The 19161-nt window shown below is 40.0% G+C and overlaps 1 protein-coding gene across 1 annotated transcript in view; it reads right to left on the bottom strand.

Moving 5' to 3' along the window:
- Window positions 1-263: 263 nt before the first annotated feature.
- Window positions 264-19161, bottom strand: part of zgc:56231 (uncharacterized protein LOC406257 homolog) — a 52425-nt gene continuing 33527 nt past the window's right edge. The window contains exons 14-20 of the mRNA XM_041189270.1: window positions 17426-17620; window positions 16513-16652; window positions 13829-13994; window positions 6478-6664; window positions 4394-4476; window positions 4032-4151; window positions 264-601 (exon numbers count right to left, since the gene is read on the bottom strand). Of these exons, the coding sequence (XP_041045204.1) occupies window positions 308-601; window positions 4032-4151; window positions 4394-4476; window positions 6478-6664; window positions 13829-13994; window positions 16513-16652; window positions 17426-17620 (1185 nt within the window). The 3' untranslated portion in view covers window positions 264-307. The remainder of the gene's footprint in view (window positions 602-4031; window positions 4152-4393; window positions 4477-6477; window positions 6665-13828; window positions 13995-16512; window positions 16653-17425; window positions 17621-19161) is intronic.

Below are 19161 nucleotides of genomic sequence, written 5' to 3'. Positions count from 1 at the left end.
TGATGATTAGTCGAAAAGGTTTATTTGATCTTTCAGCATTCATCTACCAGTAAACATTTCCTTGAATCCACATTGCTCTCCATAGCCCACTTTTCTATTTCCTTATTTTTAAATACTTTGGTTGTCCTTAACTGACCTCATAAGCTTTCAGCCCTCACTACAGTAGTGCTGAGAAATGCTGCAATATTAGGACTAAATAAAAGTATTAAAATCTTGTGCCTGTTATTTATTAAAAAGTTCAAATTTTATTTGTTTACATTTAAAAACAAGTATAAAAACTAATTAGACTAAACAAGTTGACAATGAATTATTCATTAGTTTTACTTGGTATCGATGGCAGTTTACCAGAAACTATGTTCTTTTTAACTTTCAGCCGAGGAATCAGCTCCCTGGATTTAAACAAACTGTTTTTTGAAGGTGAGCCAACTGCCAGTTTGGATCCAGTTAAATTTGCAAACAGCCTTTTATTTGTTTGTGGTGGTTTTTCAGCCTGAGATAGCTTTGTAGAGAGAGCAAGTTCTTCCTGGAGTTTGGACACCATATTTTGTAGTTGCTGGATTTGCTCAGCATGCTCTTCTTCAATATCCTTAAGCATCTTCTCCTTAAGTGTGTGGGCAGAATAAAAAAAAGAATTTCTTATGAAGTATTATGCAAAAGAATTTAGTACCTTAACAGTTCTAGAATGATGCAGAATTCAGACAGTACTCAAACTTATTCAGATCTGTTGCATAGAATTATTGCTTAAAATAACTGCTTAGGCTAGTGTTTGATAATCTGATAGTTTGAAATACCAGAAGAATCTATATACCAGTACTTCACCTACAGGCAGCAACTTTAGAAAAAGCACGCAAGAGAGATTTGCTCAAATTGTAACTACGGCATTTCCTCAAAATGGACCACTCTTATCGAAAAGAACAGAAATTTCGGAAAACAACTCCAGTCTAATGGGTGTTCAGAGATGAGACAACTTATCCACTAACTGCACCACCCAAATGGACACAGTTGAAATTTCTCCAAATACATATCTTAAGAAGTTGATCCACTAGAGCTACAGGATATCTATAAACAATTTATATCATACTATCATCTACATTCTGGAAAAATGACTTTTTCCAATGGTATCAGTAGATTAATTCTTAAATACAGTACTTCACTCTTGAATCCATTACAATTGGATAATTTTCATGCAAAACAGTTGGGGTTTGAATGATTTTATGCTTATATCCTTGATCAAGTCAAATAGCCTGATTGCATCTGCATCTACATTATGTTTAATTACTCAAAACAGTACCATCCAGAGAAAAAGAAAAGGTACTACTGGAGGGATTTTCTCTTGTCCATAGCAGGGAAAATCCAGACATGCATTCTCCTGAACTGCCTACTTCCTATGGCTGAGGAAATCCTCCCAGAGGCAAAATGTGGCTTTAGACCTTCCAGAGGAACCTCTGACATAGTCTTCGTTGCCAGACAAATACAGGAAAAATGTCGAGAACACCAGAAACCCTTCATTGCATTCATTAACTTGGCCAAAATATTTTACCCAGTAAATCCATCTGGTTCACTAATGTCCCTTAGGGAAGGAAATCTGCTGTCTTTACCTGGTCTGGCCTACATGTACCTCCAAACCCACAGCAATGTGGTTGACTCTTAAATGCCCTCTGAACAAGGGCAATTAGGGATGGTCAATAAATGCTGGCCTAGCCACTGATGCCCACATCCCATGAATGGATTTTTAAAAAAAAAATCGGTGGATTGTGCTCCAAAGATTTGGATGTCCAAGAAACTTCATCATTACCCTACAACTGTTTCATGATGAAAGGATTCAATGGTCGTGAGTGGGAGATCTGAAACAGATACTTTCAGAATCCAGACCAGAATCAAGCAAGGCTGTGAGATAGTCCCCATACCTGAACAGTGGCTATTTACCCCAAAGATCAACTGTCCTCTGGTGTTTAGGTGGAAAGCTCTAACCTCAAATCACTGTGCCAAAATTAAACTGACCATTACCCAAGTTTGCAAACGACTGCCAAGTCATTGCCCACTCTGCACCAGATTTGCAACTCACTCCTGATCTCTTCAATTCTGCATAGAAGAAACACCACCTGTTCTTGAATGTTGCCAAACAAAAACTCATACCAACCCACACATGAGTCAGCCAAAATATTCCACCTCCTTTATATTCCATCTTCTATATATGAAAGGGAGACTCTGGAATATATTGCAAACACTTTTCCAGCCTTGGCAGCCATCTTTCTCAAAAGGTCACCTTTGAGAAGGAGCTCCAGCACCAGAACAACTGTCTGAGCTCAGCCTTCTACAGCAGCAGAGTTCGATAACCAAATACTTTTACACAAAACTTTATTGATCTGCAAAGAGCAGTGGTCATCACACATCTGTACTGCAGAGAAGACCTGGACTGTGCATCAGTAACACAAGAGTATGCTTGAGAAATTCTATCAGCAATACTTTGACTTTATTCTCTGAATTCAATGGGAGGACTGTTGAACAAATGCTAGTGTCCTTGAAGCCAGCTCCACAAGCATTCATGTAACTCCTGCAAAATCAATGGACTGTCTAGATAGCAGATAACTGTCTCCCCGACCAGGTTCTCTTTGTTCAACTGAGGGCCAAAGTTCCAAGGAAGACAAAGAAAACACCCAACAACACTGAAGTACAACAGCATTGACATTAATGACTAGGAGGGGCTTGCTACCACTTGTTCAGAATAGTGACAATTTGTCCATTAAGCTGCATCATGCTCAAGTCAAAGCCTTACTGATGAGGCAGAGCAGCAGCAGAGAAGGAAAGAAAAGGAATCTTACACTCCAGATCTCACTACCTCTTGGGATCTCCAGCCCCATCTTCCCAAAGATCTGTGGGTAGAAAATAGACCCAGTCACAAGACTGGCCATGGCAGAAAATTGCAACTGATTAGCTGTCATCCTCAAAAATTGAGGTACAGCCAATGAGGCCTATTGCACTTCAGCTCTTTGGTAGAGCGATCCAGTACTATGAGGCCCACCATACCTCAGCTCCTTGGAAAGCTATCCAGCTAGCCCCTTTCTACTATTCTTTCCCTATGGTCCTGCAATTTTTTTCCCCTCTCATATTCATCCTTTTCCTTTTTAAAAGTTATTTGTGAATCAGCTTCATTAACCCCTTTAGGCAGTGTGTTCCAGTTCGGAATCTCCGGGAGTAAAAAAAAAAATTATATTCCGCATATTGTACTCATTTTGAACTTGTGTCCTCTGATTAATGATCCTCCTTCCACTGCAAGGTGTTTCTCATTTGCTCTATCAAAACTAGTTATGACTTTGAACACTCCATCAAATCTCCTCTTAACTTCCTCTGCTTAGACAGCAACACCAGTTTCTCTAGTTTCTCCATATAACTGCAGTCATTCATTTTTGGTGCAACCTAGTAAGTGTCTTCTACACCCTCTAAGTCATTGACATTCTTCAAGTATGGTGCTCGCATTTGAACACAATACTCCAGATGAGGCCCAGTGTTTTATGAAAGATTTATAACTTCCTTAATTTTGCACTCTGTATCCAAAAATAAAGTCAAGAGTCCCATGTGCATTCATAGTTGCCTTCTTATTTGTCCTACCATCTTCAAAGATTTGGGCATATACACCCTTAGGGTCTTTGTTTCTGCACCAATTTTGAAATTGTGCCTCTCTTTACATTAAATTTAATCTGCCAATGTTGCTTTTTACTATCACTATCCTCATTATTTATTACATTGCTGATGCCATGAAACCAAAGTTTTGAATTTATGCCCTGCATACGCAAGCTCAGCTCATCATATTATAGAAAAGAGCAGTGGTCCTAATACTGACCCTTAAACAAAAAACCCAAAGCATTTTCCTCAAATAATATTCACACATTTAAGTGTGATCCACATCTAGATTATGAAAAGATAAAAAAATTAGATTCACTTAATTTTAGTAATACAATTAAATGTAGTTATGCAAAGATTCCATGCATTTAAGAAACAAGGAATAAAAGTACTAATATTAAAACGTATACCTGCTCTGTTATAATCCAATTAAGTTTCTTCACCTCTTCATTACTCTCTTGAGAATTTTTCTCTGCCTTCTGCAAAGCAATATGCATCTCCTTCATCTCCCTCATCAAGGACTTGCTCACCTAACAGTTAATGAGTGGCAGTTTCAAATTCAGAGTTTATGTATATTTTATCTAAACCTTTAACCAAATATATGCATAATCAAAGAGACCTTGCAATCAGATAAAATATTAGGGTCCAGTTAAATGATTCAGAGAGATTTTTTCCCCCAGAAAGTTACTGTTATGAATCTTTGCCCTTGGTACCAAGTCATAAGATTTTAGCAAATTGAATTGAAAACATTCATTGCAGTAGTACATAATACCTGATCCTTTTCCTTCAGCAGTTTTGCATTCTGTTCTTCAGATACAACTTTGCTCCTATATAATTCTTTATATCGGTTTACCTCTGTGGAAAAATATGCTTTTAGTTCTTTTACATAATCAAATCATTCTCAACTAAAGTATCTAATTCTAGATTAACATTAGGAAAATTTAAAAAGTCTAAATGAAAACAAAGTGCAAAAAAACACACACCAATAGATACTTCCAAATTTCTAATACCCAACATACATTTGGAACATAAAAACATTTAAATAATTTGTATCTTCCCAATAGATAGGTTTGAAGATAAAGTGCTGATAAATTAAATCTTAAATACTCATTTAATCAGAGGGTTTCACTGAAAAATCTCCAAATTGTGGGCTCTAGCAACAGAATCCAGAGTTAGAAATTATGCAAATCTATTGTACAGATCATAACCTCTTATATGTTTCCAGTTCCTTGGGAAAGAGATATGAAAAGCTCTCAAGACTGACCAGATGATGGTTGCATTAGTGTACCAGTATAGTTAGGAACTTAAATTTTAATTTTCAAGAAAATAAAGGGAAGCACACAACTAGCTTATGTACTAGCAGTTTACAGCTTTTGAAATCAAAGATTTCAAAGAAATAAAAACTTCACTTCAAATGTCGGTACAGAGGGAGGCTATTTGATCCCACAATGCCTATACTGGTGATGGTCATCTGGTTACCTCAACATTATCTCCGTAACCTTACAATTTCTCTCTCTTCTGCTGTTAGATTCTCAACTATAGCTAACTGTAGAAGTGTTCTAATTCTATCACCTGAAATAAAAAAGTTCAAAGGTGTAAAGGAATTATGATTCCAGCACTAATCCAAAAGAAATAGTTTCTCCTTATTTTCACTGCTTGGTCAATGTTAACCAAAAAAAATCTTGAACATTTCTATAATATTCCCTCTTTTACATTGAATACAGTCTTAGTAAATACCATAATTACATCTTTCATTCTTGACATCAAGCTAGTAAATCCTTTACCAATGTTTCAAATATCCATTCCGTAATAGCATACAAAACCTGCAGAGTAAATCTATATCTTGTGCAGGGTCTTCACCGCCATCTTGGTTTTTGAAACAATGCTCCATAAATAAAAATTCTGAATCCATTTGTCCTTTTTATGACTTTTACCAGCAACAATCCTGTTTATCATTTGGATTTATACCTCTGGATATCTCCATTTTACTGTTCAGGATACATTTCCAAGCTCTGCTTCTTTCCATAAAAAGATACCTCATCTTTACATAAATGTGTCAAATTTTTGTCCACTCCAACTTAGGTCCTTCAACTACCTCATGCACTCAGCTTCTCATGTCCCTAATTTGGTATGGTTAGTGAATTTTGATACAATTCCCTAGCTCTGTCAATATGGAGCAGTGGTTCATGGGGCACCCCCATATCTTGGTCAATCTAAGAAGCATCTATTTATTATATTTGTGTCCATTAATCACATACCTATGCTGCATCTTAACCATCATCTGCCTCAAATCATTCCAGCAAATACCATCAAGTGTTTTTGAAAGTACAAATATATCACAACTGCATTCCTTTTATCCGTATATTCAACAATCTAGTCAACTAGAACCTTTAACAAATCTGTGTTAGCCATCTACCTCAAGCCTAAGTGCTCACAATTATCCCTTAGTGAAGGCTGCAGCATTGTGTACAAAGTGATTGCTGTTGAGAAGTAATTTGCAGTAAATGAAGCTTTTCAAGATTAGGCAAGATGCCACATCAATGAAAGCCTTTAAGTAGTTCATCTACAACTGTTGAGGGTAATTGGTGCCATTTCCTGGATTATTTCTGCACCCTTCCACGTAAATACTAAAACGTGTGGCAGGACAATTACAGCAAGAGAGAAAATATGTCCCAAACACCATGAAACTGTACTGATAAATCAAAAGAACTTACAGAAGTAAAAATAATGTAAATCAAAACATGGTAAATTTAACTATTAATAAAAAGTGCAATTAGGTTTTGTACAACACTAAATATTGCTCTACATGGCAGAGAAAAAAAAGGTGGTGTTTCAGATCAAATGTGTATCCTTTACCACTATCATTTATAGCAGCTTCTAGCTGAAGACTCTCCAGCTGAGATTGTGTTTTTGGAACTTCTTCTTTGTACCATGCCAACTCCTCCAGCAATCGAGTTAAAGATTCAGAATTTTCAGCAATAGCAGCTTGTCTTTGGTAATTACTGAATGTGGTTGCCAGCTCCTCCACTTTTGAATCCCTCACCTTGGAGAGGGGTAGATAATAACCATTTAATTGAGCTTCTAATGCTGATCTTTATAGGCTTCTACTTACAACTATAAAAAGTGTACATGCTAGCATTTCATAGTTCAACAGAATTTTCACATTAAGAGGTCCAGAAAACTATTATACCCCAAACTTAGTATGCAGGGAGCACTTTAAATTAAAAACTCATGTGCTATGCTAGTTGGTGGTGTGTTGATAGCCCTGCTCGATGTTAAAAAATGATATAAAATAACTATTTTGAGTGCATCACTTCCTGATCCGGCAATAGGTTCCCACAAAACTGCTTTCCTTTTTAAAACTTAAAATGTTACCTATTCATAATGTAATTTCATTATTTATAATTAAATTTCTACTTTTTAAAATGTTTTTATTTCAAAAAAGTTCCTATTTGAAGACTTTATCCATACCCAAAAGCCTGGGCTTGCACTTATTTTTGCTCATGACATGACTTGAGCTATATTCATATTTTACAGTTTGAGCATTTGCATTCTCTCTAATTTCCTCTCTACCACCATTAGTACCAGCCAGCTATACTGCTGGGAATATTTCTTTAATTTCTTGCCCTTTCTACTTAGTTAATGCTTTTTAAAATTATTCAAAGAAAAAGAGCACAAATAGCAATTTGGAGGTTAAATTTATGTAAGAGCTTCGATAAAGATAAGAGGGAGAGTATGCACAAGATTGTCACAGAGGCAGCAATAAAAAGATGAGATGGGTACAAATGTGACCATACCAACTTACTGTACACAACAGCACAGGAGATTACCACCTTTACACAAAACACTATCATTTAAATGTTAGAGATAGAACAGTATTAGGTTTTTTTTTGAAGTTGGTAGAATATTAACGGTGGCCACAAGAGAGTGATGAGACTGCGCAACCTGCTCTGCCATTGCACTTTTTAATTAAATTCGTTTTCAGAATGTGGACATTGTTGGCATGGCCAACATTTATTACCCATCCATGATTGCCCCAAGTCGATTGTGGATCTTCATTTTGAATCATCAATGCTCACTGATGCAACTGTGTGCCTTGCTCCAAGGGCAGTTAAGAGTCACCTATGTTTTTATAGGGTTGGAACTACATATAGCAAGACCAAGAAAGAATAGCAGATTTCCTTCTTTGCAGGCCATTAGTGAACCAGTTGGCTTCTATAACAATCCAGTAGTCACATGGTCACTTTGCTGATATTACCAGATATTATAAACTGAATTCAAATCCTTAAAACTATCATGGTGGAATCTGAAATTACAGCTGAATTATTTTTCATTCATTTTACAGGATGTGGGCTTCCCTGGCTAGGCCAGTGTTTATTGCCCATCTTTAATTGCTGAGAAGGTGGTGAGCTGCCCTCTTGAACCACTGCAGTCCATGGTGTAGGTACACCCACAGTGCTGTTTGGAATGGAGGAGTTCCAGGATTTTCACCCAGCGACAGTGAAGGAACAGTGATATATTTCCAAGTCAGGATGGTGAATGGCTTGGAGGGGAACTTCCAGGTGGTGGTGTCCCCATCTTATCTGCTGCACTTGACCTTCTAGATGGTAATGGTCTTGGGTTTGGAAGGTGCTGCCTAAGGAGCCTTGAGTTTCTGCAGAGCATCTTGTAGATGGTACACACTGTTTATCAGTGATGGAGGGAGTGAATGTTTGTGGATGTGGTGCCAATGAAGTGGGTTGCTTTCTCCTGGATGGTGTTGAGCTTCTTGAGTGTTGTTGGAGCTGCACTCATCCAGACAAGTGGAAAAGTATTCCATCAGACTCCTGACTTGTGCCTTTTAAACATTGGCATCTCTTAAAATAATGGAGTTGGTATTGCACAGAATTCAAGAATTTTTCAGAAAGCTTTAAGAATTGATGAGAGAATATGACCACACTCAGTTTAATGATAGCTTTGATAGTAAGGAAGCATCTTGTAAATATTGACCACAATACATTTGTTTCTTCCTTTCAAGCTTGATATTCAATACAAGAGTTGAAAAGCAAGGTAAATCTTAAGGGATGAGTAATAAATTGACCACAGTAAACCGGGCTGACCTAATGTCATTGGAACAAGCCACTTCACTTCTTATATAGGACTACTTCACTCTGCCAATTTCTCTGTTCCAACAATGCAAAACTTCCATACCCAATGTTTCCAAAATGCTCTTTTCCTCAACCAAGAATCCCCCACCCCCATAATGAACACAGCCCTTGACCATGTTGGTTCCATGTCACAGACTTCTGCTCTCACCACTCCTTGTCCTCACCTTTGACCATACTAGCCTCCACATTGAACACATCAGTACACAATTCTCCACTATTTCTGCCAACTCTAACATCTCCCCACACCAACCCCACCCCCCATCCTTTCAGCATTCCAAGGACACTGTTCCCAACTCATTCTGCTCCACTCCTTTATCATCCCAACACACCCTCCTAATGCACCTTCTCATGTAAGGGCTGGAGGGGATGCTGTACCTGACTTTTTAACCACCTCCATTCTCATTGTCCAAAGTCCCAAATTCTCCTTCCAGTTGAAACAGTAACTTATTTGCACTTCTTTCAGTTTAGTATACTGCATTCACTACTCACTATGCAGTCTCCTTTACACTGGGGAGAGCAAATGCAGATTGTATGACCGCTTTGCAGAATACCTCCACACTCAGCTTGCAAGCATGACAGTTTCTAGTTGCTAGTATTTTAATTCTATGAGGGACTCCCATTCAGACCCCTCTATCCTCAGCCATGTTCAAAGCAAGCTCAAGGTACAGCACGTAATCTTTTGATTAGGCACTTTATAGCCTTTCAGACTGAGTAAACAATTTCAGATTTTAACCTCCATCTATTTTTGGATGGCACTTGTTGGTAATTATTCTGCATCTAGAATACAGTTAACATAAGGGAAGTAGAGTTAAGACATAGCAGGGCAGCTCAGTCAAGTGGGATGCGTGTCCTGTAATATGTGCTAAGTCATGGATGCTACCTGTGTGCTAGGCGACCACATGTGCAGGAAGTGTTGCCAACTGCAGAAACTTGAGCCCTAGGTGTCAAAGCTCAAGCAGCAGCTGGAGGCACTGTAGCGCCTCCATGAGGCTGAGAGCTACGTGGATAGCACATTCAGAGAGGTGGTCACACCACAGTTTAAGGGCCTGGAGGGAGAGCGAATGGGTAACCACCAGGCAGTCCAAGAGAAGTAGGCTGGTAGTGCAGGAGTCCCCTGGGGTCCTGCTCATAAATCGGTTTTCCATTTTGAAAGTTAGTGAGAGTGTTGGTTCTTCACAGGAGTGCAATCAGAGCCAAGTTTGTGGCACTATGAGCAGCTCGGCTGTGGGGCAGGGGAGGATGAAGAAAGGAAGAGCAATTGTGCTAGGGATTCATTGGTTAGGGGAACAGAGGCATTTCTGTGGCTGTAGATGTGACTCCAGGGTGGTATGTTGCCTCCTGGGTGCCAGGGTCAAAGATGACACAGAGTGGCTACAGGACATTCATCTGGGGGAGGGGCATGGGGGGAGGTGAACAGCCAGAGTCGTGGTCCACATTGGTACCGATGACTGCAATCAGAACTTCGGGAGCTAGGTAGAAACTTGAAAATCAGCAAGCAGAAGCTCTAATGTAGTAATCCCTGGATTGCTCCCAGTGACACGTGCCAGTGAGTACAGAAATAAGGCATATGAATGCATGGCTGGAAAGATGGTGCAGGAGGGAGGCTTTAGATTCCTGGGACAAGCTCTGGGGGAAATGGCACCTGTACAAGCCGGATGGATTGCACCTGAACAGAGCTGGTACTAGGCTCCTTCTGGGGCATTTTGCTAGTGCTGTTGAGGTGGCTTTAAACTAATTCGGCAGGGGTTTGGGAACCAAGAGGAAAATGTTAGAGGGGAATACCAGGGTGTGCAAAATACTGGGGGGGACAGATAGCACTAGTGTAGAGAACAGCAAGTTAATAGGTAAAGTCAAGGTAATGGAGAAAGTAATAAAACCTAAGTCAGGGTTACTATGCATGCATATGCATGAACGGAGAATAGCAAGTAAGATTGGGTTACTGGTGCAGATTGCCATGTGGAAATATGATGTTGTGGTGAGAACAGAGACCTGGCTCAAGAAAAGGGCAGAACTGGGTGTTAAATGTTCCTGGGTACAAGGTGTTCAGAGAAGATAGGAAAAGGAGGAGGGATGGTGGTATTGGCTAAGGAAAACATTGCAATGCTGGAGAAAAAGGATGTCCCAGAGGGTTCAAGGACAGAATCAATTTGACTAGAGCCAAGGAACAAAAAGGGTATAATTACATTGCTCAGTGTAGTCTATAGGCCACCAACTATTGAGAAGGACGTAGAAGAACAAATCTGCAGAGAAATTACAGAGAGATGCAGGCATTGTAAAGTAGTTATAATGGGGGACTTTAATTACCTGGATATAGACTGGGGCAGTGGTAGTGTAAAGGGTGGAGGGGGTGCAAAAGTTCCTAGACTGTGTTCAGGAGAATTTTCTGCGCAGTATGTGTGCAATCCAACAAGGAAAGATGCACTGTTGGACCTGGTTCTTAGAAATGAGGTGGGCAGAGTAGATCAAGTGTCAGTGGGGGAACATTTAGGAAACAGTGATCATTGTAATTTACATTCTAGGATGATGATAGAAAAGGATGATAGGAAATCCAGAGCAAGAATAATTAACTGGACAAGAGTGGACTTTTATGGGGCAAGAACGGAGCTGGGCCAGATAGACTGGAACAAAAGATTGGCAGGAAAAACTGTAGCTGAACAATGGGCTACCTTCAAAAAGTAAATAAATGGGTTCAGGCACAGTCAAGGTATATTCCATCAAAGGTAAAGGTAGGGCAAAAAAATCCAGAGTTCCCTGGACGAAAAAGGAGATAGAAATTAAGAAGAAAAAGTGCACTTATGACAGGTGTCAGGTAGAAAATACAATTGAGAACCAAGAAGAATACAGAAGAGTCAGAGGGGAGGCGAAAAAGCAGAGAAAAGTGAAAGGGATTATGAGAAAAGACTGGCAGCCAATATAAAGGGGAATCTCAAAGTCTTCTATAGGTATATAATTAGTAAAAAGGGTGGTAAAAGGAGTAGGGTGGATTAGGGACCTAAAAGGAATTTTACACATGGATGAAGGGGCCATGGCTGAAGTATTAAATGAATACTTTGCATCCGTCTTTACCAAGGAGCAGCTGCTACCCAGGACATGGTGACAGATAAGGAAACTGTCACTGGAAGGGCTCAAAATTAATAAAGGGGGAAGTGTTGAATAGACTGTCCGGTACTTAAAGTTGACAAGGCACCTGGACCAGACGAGATGCACCCAAGGATATCGAAGGAAAAGAGTAGAAATTACAGGGCACTGCCCATAATCTCCTTTAGTCTTAGCTGGACTCAGGGGAGGTGCCAGAAGACTGGAGAATTGCAAACATTATGCCCTTGTTCAAAAAAGGTTGTAAGGATAAGCCCAATAATTACAGACCAGTCAGTTTAACTTCAGTGATGGGCAAGTTTCTAGAAGCAATTATTCGGGATAAAATTAGTCACATGGAAAAATATGGGTTGATAAGGAATAGCCAACATGGATTTCTAAAGGGGAAATCGTGTTTATCTAACTTGGAGTTTTTTTGAAGATGTAACAGAAAAGATCGGTGAGGGTAATGCTGTTGATGTGATAGACTTTTAAAAGGCATTTGATACAGTGCCACACAAACTTATTACAAACTTAACACAAACAAAGTTATTTCCCATGCAATAAAAGGGACAGCAATAATATGGATACAAAATTGGCTGAAAAATAGGAAGCAGACAGTAATGGTCAATGGGTATTTTTCAGGCTGGAGGGAGGTTTGTAGTGGAGTTCCCCAGGGGTCAGTATTGGGACCCTTACTTTTCCTGATATATATTAATGACCTAGACTGTGGTGTGCAGGAGGCAATTTCAAAGTTTGTGGATGATACAAAGCTTGGGAGTGTTGTAAACTGTGAGGTGGACAGTGTGGAACTTCAGAAGGACATTGACAAGTTAGTGAAATTGGCAGACAAAGTTCAATGCAGAGCAGCGTGAGGTGATACATTTTGGTAGGAAGAAAATGGACAGGCAATATAAAATAAGGGGTGAAATTTTGAAGGGGGTGCCGGAACAGAAAGACCCAGGTGTACGTGTGCATATATCATTGAAGATGGCAGACAGATGGAGAGAGCACTTAATAAAGCATTAGTATCCTGGGCTATATTAATAAGGGCATGGAATACAAGAGCAAGGAGGTTATGCTGAGCCTATATAAGACACTCGTTAGACCTCAGCTGAAGTAGTGTGTACAGTTCTGGGCACCATATTATAGGAAGGATGTGAACACATTGGAGAGAGTGCAGAAGAGGTTTACAAGAATGGTTCCAGGGATGAGAAACTTCAGCTATGAAGATAGATTGGAGAGGTTGGAACTGTTCTCCTTGGAGAGAAGGCAGCTAAGAGAAAATTTGATAGAGATGTTCAAAATCATGAGGGGCTGGTCAGAGTAGATAAGAAGCTGTTTCCTCTCATAAAAAGGATCAAGAGGGCACAGATTTAAAGTGATTTGCAAAAGAAGCAAATGTGACGTGAGAAAAAACTCACAGCAAGTGGTTCAGATCTGGAATGCACTGCCTGGAAGTGTGGTGGAGGCAAGTTCAATCGTTCAATTCAAGAGGGCATTAGATGATTATTTGAATATAAACAATGTGCAGGGGTACAGGGAAAAGACAGGGCAATGAGTCATAATGCTCATTTGGAGAGCTGGTACAGACATGATGGGCCAAATAGCTTCCTTCTGTGACGTTAAAATTCTGTGATTACACTCCATCTCCACATCTTGCCTTGCACCTTCATTTTGTCATTTAATAGCTGTCTTCCACCCTACCAGATTTTGTTCTTTCCACCCCCTTTCCTGCCTTTACAATTGCCTTAAACTGATTATATTCTAACTTCAGATCTGATGAAAAGTCATTGACCTGAAACATTAATGGTTTCCTCTCGTCACAGACCTGTGTATTTTCAACACTTCCAGTATCTGCAGCATTTTGCTTTTATACCTTGCACTGATTATACAAGTAAACAGTTAGATTACAAACAATAAAGTTAACTAACCTCCCTCTCTCATTGCTCCTCAAAATACAGTAATCTTGCTTTAAATATTACCTTCACTTTGTGCTGCTCAGCAATGAACTCTTCTTTTGCAAGATATTTATCTTGAACTTCTACCAAAGCACATTTATATGCATGTCGCCTGATTGATTCTTTGTACATGTAGAGTTTACTTTCCAATTGTTCTTCATAAATCTCCTTTAGTTCTTCAAACCGCTCACTGTAATGGAAGAGTAAAACAACATGCAAAATCTTATTTGAGAGACTGATAAACATGCAAGATAGCAGACAGAATTCAGCACAGGAAAGAGGAAAATTTGAGGCAATACATCTTGATTGCAAGAATGAGGAGACACTGACAGGCTGGTGGTTATAAACAGACTTTTTTTTATTCCTTTACAGGATATGGGCATCACTGGCTGGGCCAGCATTTATTGCCTGTCCCTAATTGCCCTTAAGATGGTGGTGAGCTGCCTTCTTGAACCACTGCAGTCCCTGTGGTGTAGGTACACCAAACAGTGCTGTTAGCAAGAGAGTTCCAGCAGTGAAGGAACAGCGATGTATTTCCAAATCAGGATGGAGAGAAGCTTGATGGGGAACTTCCAGGTGGTGTGTCCCCATCTGTCTGCTGCCTTGTCCTTCTAGATGGTAGCAGTTGTGGGTTTGGAAGAGGCTATCTGAAAGAGCCTTGATGAGTTCCTGCAGTGCATCTTGTAAATGATACACACTGCTGCTACTGTGTCAGCGATGGAGGGAGTGATTGTTTGCGGATGGGGTGTCAATCAAGTGGGCTGCTTTGTCCTAGATGGTGTCAAGCTTCTTGAGTGTTGTTGGAGCTGCACTCATCCAGGAAAATGGGGAGTATTCCATCACACTCCTGACTTGTGCCTTGTAAGTGGTGGTCATGCTTTGGGGAGTCAGGTGGTGAGTTACTTGCCACAAGATTCTTAGCCTCTGACCTGCTCTTGTAGCCACAGTATTTGGATATTGACTGCTTTAGTGTCTGAATCGCTGCAAATGGTGAACATTGTGCAATTATCAGTGTGCAATTATCAGCAAACATCCCCACTTCTGACCTTATCATGGAAGGTCATTGATGAAGCAGCTGAAGATGGTTGGGCCTAGGCATTACCCTGAGGAACTCCTGCAGTGATATCCTGGAACTGAGATGTTTAATCTCCAGCAACCAGAACCATCTTCCTTTGTGCTAGTTATGAATCCAACCAGTGGAGAGTTTTCCCCCTCATTCCCATTGACTCCAGTTTTGCTAGGGCTCCTTGATGCCACATGCTGTCAAATGCTGCCTTGGTGTCAAGGGCAGTCACTCTCACCTCACTTCTGCAGTAGATGAAGTCAGAGATGAAATTTAATGCAGAAAAAGGTGTGAACTGATACACTTTGACAAGGTGAGGCAACAAAATTAACAATGCACAGGGAGAGAGACCTGGGCATATATGGGCACACATTGTTGAAGGTTGAGAGTGTGGTCATAAAGGAGAGACCCTGAGTTTTATAAATAGTACCATAAAATACAAGTTTTATGATGAATCTTTATAAAACACTTGTTACAGCCTCAACTGTAGTAGTGTGTCCAACTCTGGGCATCACACTTTAGGACAGATGTAAAAGATACAGCGAAAGATTCCCAAAAATGGGTACCAGCTTAAGGTATTTCAGTTACATGGATAGACTGGACAACAAGAGGAGATTTCACAGAGGTGTTCAACATCATAAACTGTTCCCATTGGCAGAAAGCTCAAGAACCAGAGCCTTTCAATTTAAAGAATGGCAAAGAGCCAATGGCAACACAAGGATTTGGAATGCACTGAGATACACCTATGGTTGAGGCAGATTCACTCAATAGAACCAGAAGAGGAAAACAACTTTCAGGGCTATGGGGAAAAGGGACTAACCAAGGTGCTTTGCAGAGAGCTAGCATGAACATAACATGTCAAAAGGCCCCTCTCTGTGCTGTAACTATTCTATGATTCTATCTAGTTCTAGGAAATGAACTGCAGCATGGAAAGAGCTTTAAAGGAACACCCACAAAACAGTGACAAAGCAATTAGGTTCAATATAAATACTCTGCTCATTTCCTCCTTAAAATAAACTAATTGGCAGAGGGAAGCAAATTTTGAGGGGAAAAAGAAGCCAAACCAGATAAAATAGAAAGGAAAAACCCAAGCAAGGAAATTTTTGCAGGACAACTAAATATTCTAAGAAAATGCACCAAAAGCTGGCATTCCTTGAATTAAACTTAAGGATGACATAATGCATGGCCATTAGATATAAAATGCTGAGGCTTTTCTTTTGTATTAAGTACTTCACTTTTTTTTTTAAAAAAAGGCAGGAATGATTGCCTACCAAACAGATTTGGCCATTTATTTCATAGAAATAAGCAGCAACAGCCAGAGGTTGATCCCAGTTTTGACAAAGCTTTGAACCAATTTGTGAAGGATTGTTTTTGGTTTGTCTGTTCAGTCACACAACCTTGGAAGAACTTTCTCTAAAATTAATAACAATACATAGAAATGAATAGAGTTCCCATTCCTATCAACTGAAACAGTCCCACCAATGCATAAATGGTACTGCTTCAGTATCTGTGGCATCCATGTCAAACAGCCACCAACTTAGCAAGTCAAAGTAGCCAATCCTTGTATTTTCTCAAAAGAATCATATTTGTCAAGTAACATTTTTGGTTAATTTTATCCTAACTAATCTAAAAACATTAAAATTACCTCCACACCTCTTCTGTATGCAGTAGTTGCTGAAACATGGCTTCTCCCATCTCTTTACGAACCCGAATTTCCAAAACCAGTTTGTGCTGTCTTTCAGCAATCAGTTTTTGTTTTATGTTTTCTATCAAGGCTAATAATTCCTGAGCAAAGGATAGAAAAACCCATTATAATCAATGAGTGTTAAGGTGGAGGTCAACATACAACAGAATCACCAAGCTAATGCACTAAAGTTTCTAAATAAATCTCAAAGTAATTCATACATATAAAGCACTAAGTACATGATCAGGCTTTACATAATTTAAAATTCTTGTTTCAGAATCGCTTTGCTTCCCTCATCTCCCTCTGATCTATTTCTTTTAATAAAATTCCCGCAATAAAACTGGAATTTTAAGAAATTGTATAATTATTGATGCTCTTTATCCACCTGTGCACATTTAAAATTTAATGACCAATTACTAAATGAATCCTCAAGTAATAACATCTTCCCTCTTCGGTTTTAGTTTTCATCTTACTTGGGTCTTTCCCTTGGTATATTAAAATTCAATTTTGATGCCTGGTTTATTTAATAGGTCAATTGCAAGCTCAAGCCTAAAACAACTACCTGTTATTTTAGTGATTACACTTCAGAAGTGCTTAATTGGTTGCAAAGTTCATTAGGACATCCTGAGGCTGTGAAAGGTGTTATGAATACAAGTTATCTTTTACTTAATTGCTCTGTTTATTCCTCCACTAAATATTCAAGTTCATGCTCAATTTTTTCCCAAGGTTACGCCATTAACATGTCGCAGGCAACATTAGCCAATAATCCTCAATATCCTTCAAATGCTGAACAATTAAACGTTGACTACAGTTAGTACAGCTGGTTTTACATCCGCAAGCTCAAGTGGAGCCAAGTAAATTTTTAAAAAGTTACTTCATGGCCCAAGGTGGCAACATCCAGCTCTTCATTTTCCCGTTCCTCTTCACCTTTAATTAATGGATCTTCAGAAAAGAAATTTTCAGCAGAGAGCGCTTCACAGAGATCAGTGCATACCATCATACTGGCATCACTCCCCTTCATTGGATCAATAAGTTGCAAGTCTACTTTTGGGTGAATGATCTGAACTATCTGAAAACCAGAGAGTGTCTATAAACAGCTTACATGAACATGTATGCAGTAACTAACCTTCACAACTTACTCTTGGCAAAAATGATATATTTTTTTTAATTAATTCATGGGATGTGGGCTTTGCTGGCTGGGCCAGCGTTTATTGCCCATCATCAACAGCCATTGAGAAGGTGGTAGCGAATTGCCTTCTTGAAGCGTTGCAGTCCACGTTGCATAGGTACACCCACAGTCCTGTTAGGAAGAGCGTTCCAAGATTTTGACCCAGTGACAGTGAAGCAACGGCGATATATTTCTAAGTCAGGATGGTGAGTGATTTGGAGGGGAACTTGCAGGCAGTGGTGTGCCCATCTATCTGCTGCCCTTGCCCTTCTAGGTGGTAGTAGTTGTGGGTTTGAAAGGTGCTGTCAAAAGAGCCTTGGTGAATTCCTGCAGTGCATCTTGTAGATGGTGCACACTGATTCTGTGCGTCGATGGTGGGGGAAGTGAATATTTGTGGATGTGGTGCCAATCAAGTGAGCTTTGTCCCAGACGGTGTCAAGATTCTTCAGTGTTGTGGGAGCTGCACTCATCCAGGCAAGTGGAGAGTATTCCATCACACTCCTAACTTATGCCTTGTAGATGGTGGACAGGCTGTGGGGAGTCAGGAAGTGGGTTACTCGTTGCACGATTCCTAGTTCTGACCTGACCTGCTCTTGTAGCCACAGTATTTAAATGGCTAGTCCGGTTTAGTTTCTGGTCAATGGTAACCCCCAGGATATTGATATTGGGGGATTGAGTGATGGTCATGTCTTTGAACATCAAGCAGCAATGATTGGACTCTCTCTCATCGGAGATGGTCATTGCCCAGCATTTGTGGGGCGCGAATGTTACTTGCCACTTGTCAGCCCAAGTCTGGATATTGTCCAGGTCTTGCTGCATTTGGACATGGACTGTTTCAGTATCTGAGTTGTCGCAAAAGGTGAACATGGCACAATCATCAGCGAACATCCCCACTTCTGACTTTATGATGGAAGGAAAGTCATTGATGAAGCAGCTGAAGATGGTTGGGCCAAGCACATTACCCTAAGGAACACCTGCTGTAACGTCCTGGAGTTAAGATGACTGACCAACAACCACAACCACCTTCCTTTGTGCTAGGTAGGAGTTCAACCACCAGAGCGCTCTCCCACCGCACCCCCCCCCACCCCGACTCCCATTGAGTATCGTTTTGCTATTGCTCTTTGATGCCACACTTGGTCAAATGATGCCTTGATGTCAAGGGCAGTCACTCTCACCTCGGAAGTTCCGCTCTTTTGTCCATGGTTGAACCAAGGCTTTAATGAGGTCAGGAGCTGGGTGGCCCTGGCAGAACCCAAACTGGGCATCAGTGAGCAGGTTATTGCTAAGCAAGTGCCACTTGGTAGCACTGTTGGTGACCCCTTCCATTACCAGAAGTGCCTTCATGAAAAAAATCTATAAACCAATCAAAATTGGAAACAAGCAGAATATTGTACAGCTCTTCTCAGAGTAAAGATTTAAATAGTACAACGTTCTGAGTTTTG

Source organism: Carcharodon carcharias, chromosome 6 (genome assembly GCF_017639515.1).
Source record: "Carcharodon carcharias isolate sCarCar2 chromosome 6, sCarCar2.pri, whole genome shotgun sequence".
NCBI classification, from domain to species: domain Eukaryota; kingdom Metazoa; phylum Chordata; class Chondrichthyes; order Lamniformes; family Lamnidae; genus Carcharodon; species Carcharodon carcharias.
Note: the sequence above shows the minus strand (reverse complement) of the source record. Positions and strands in the feature narration are given on the sequence as shown.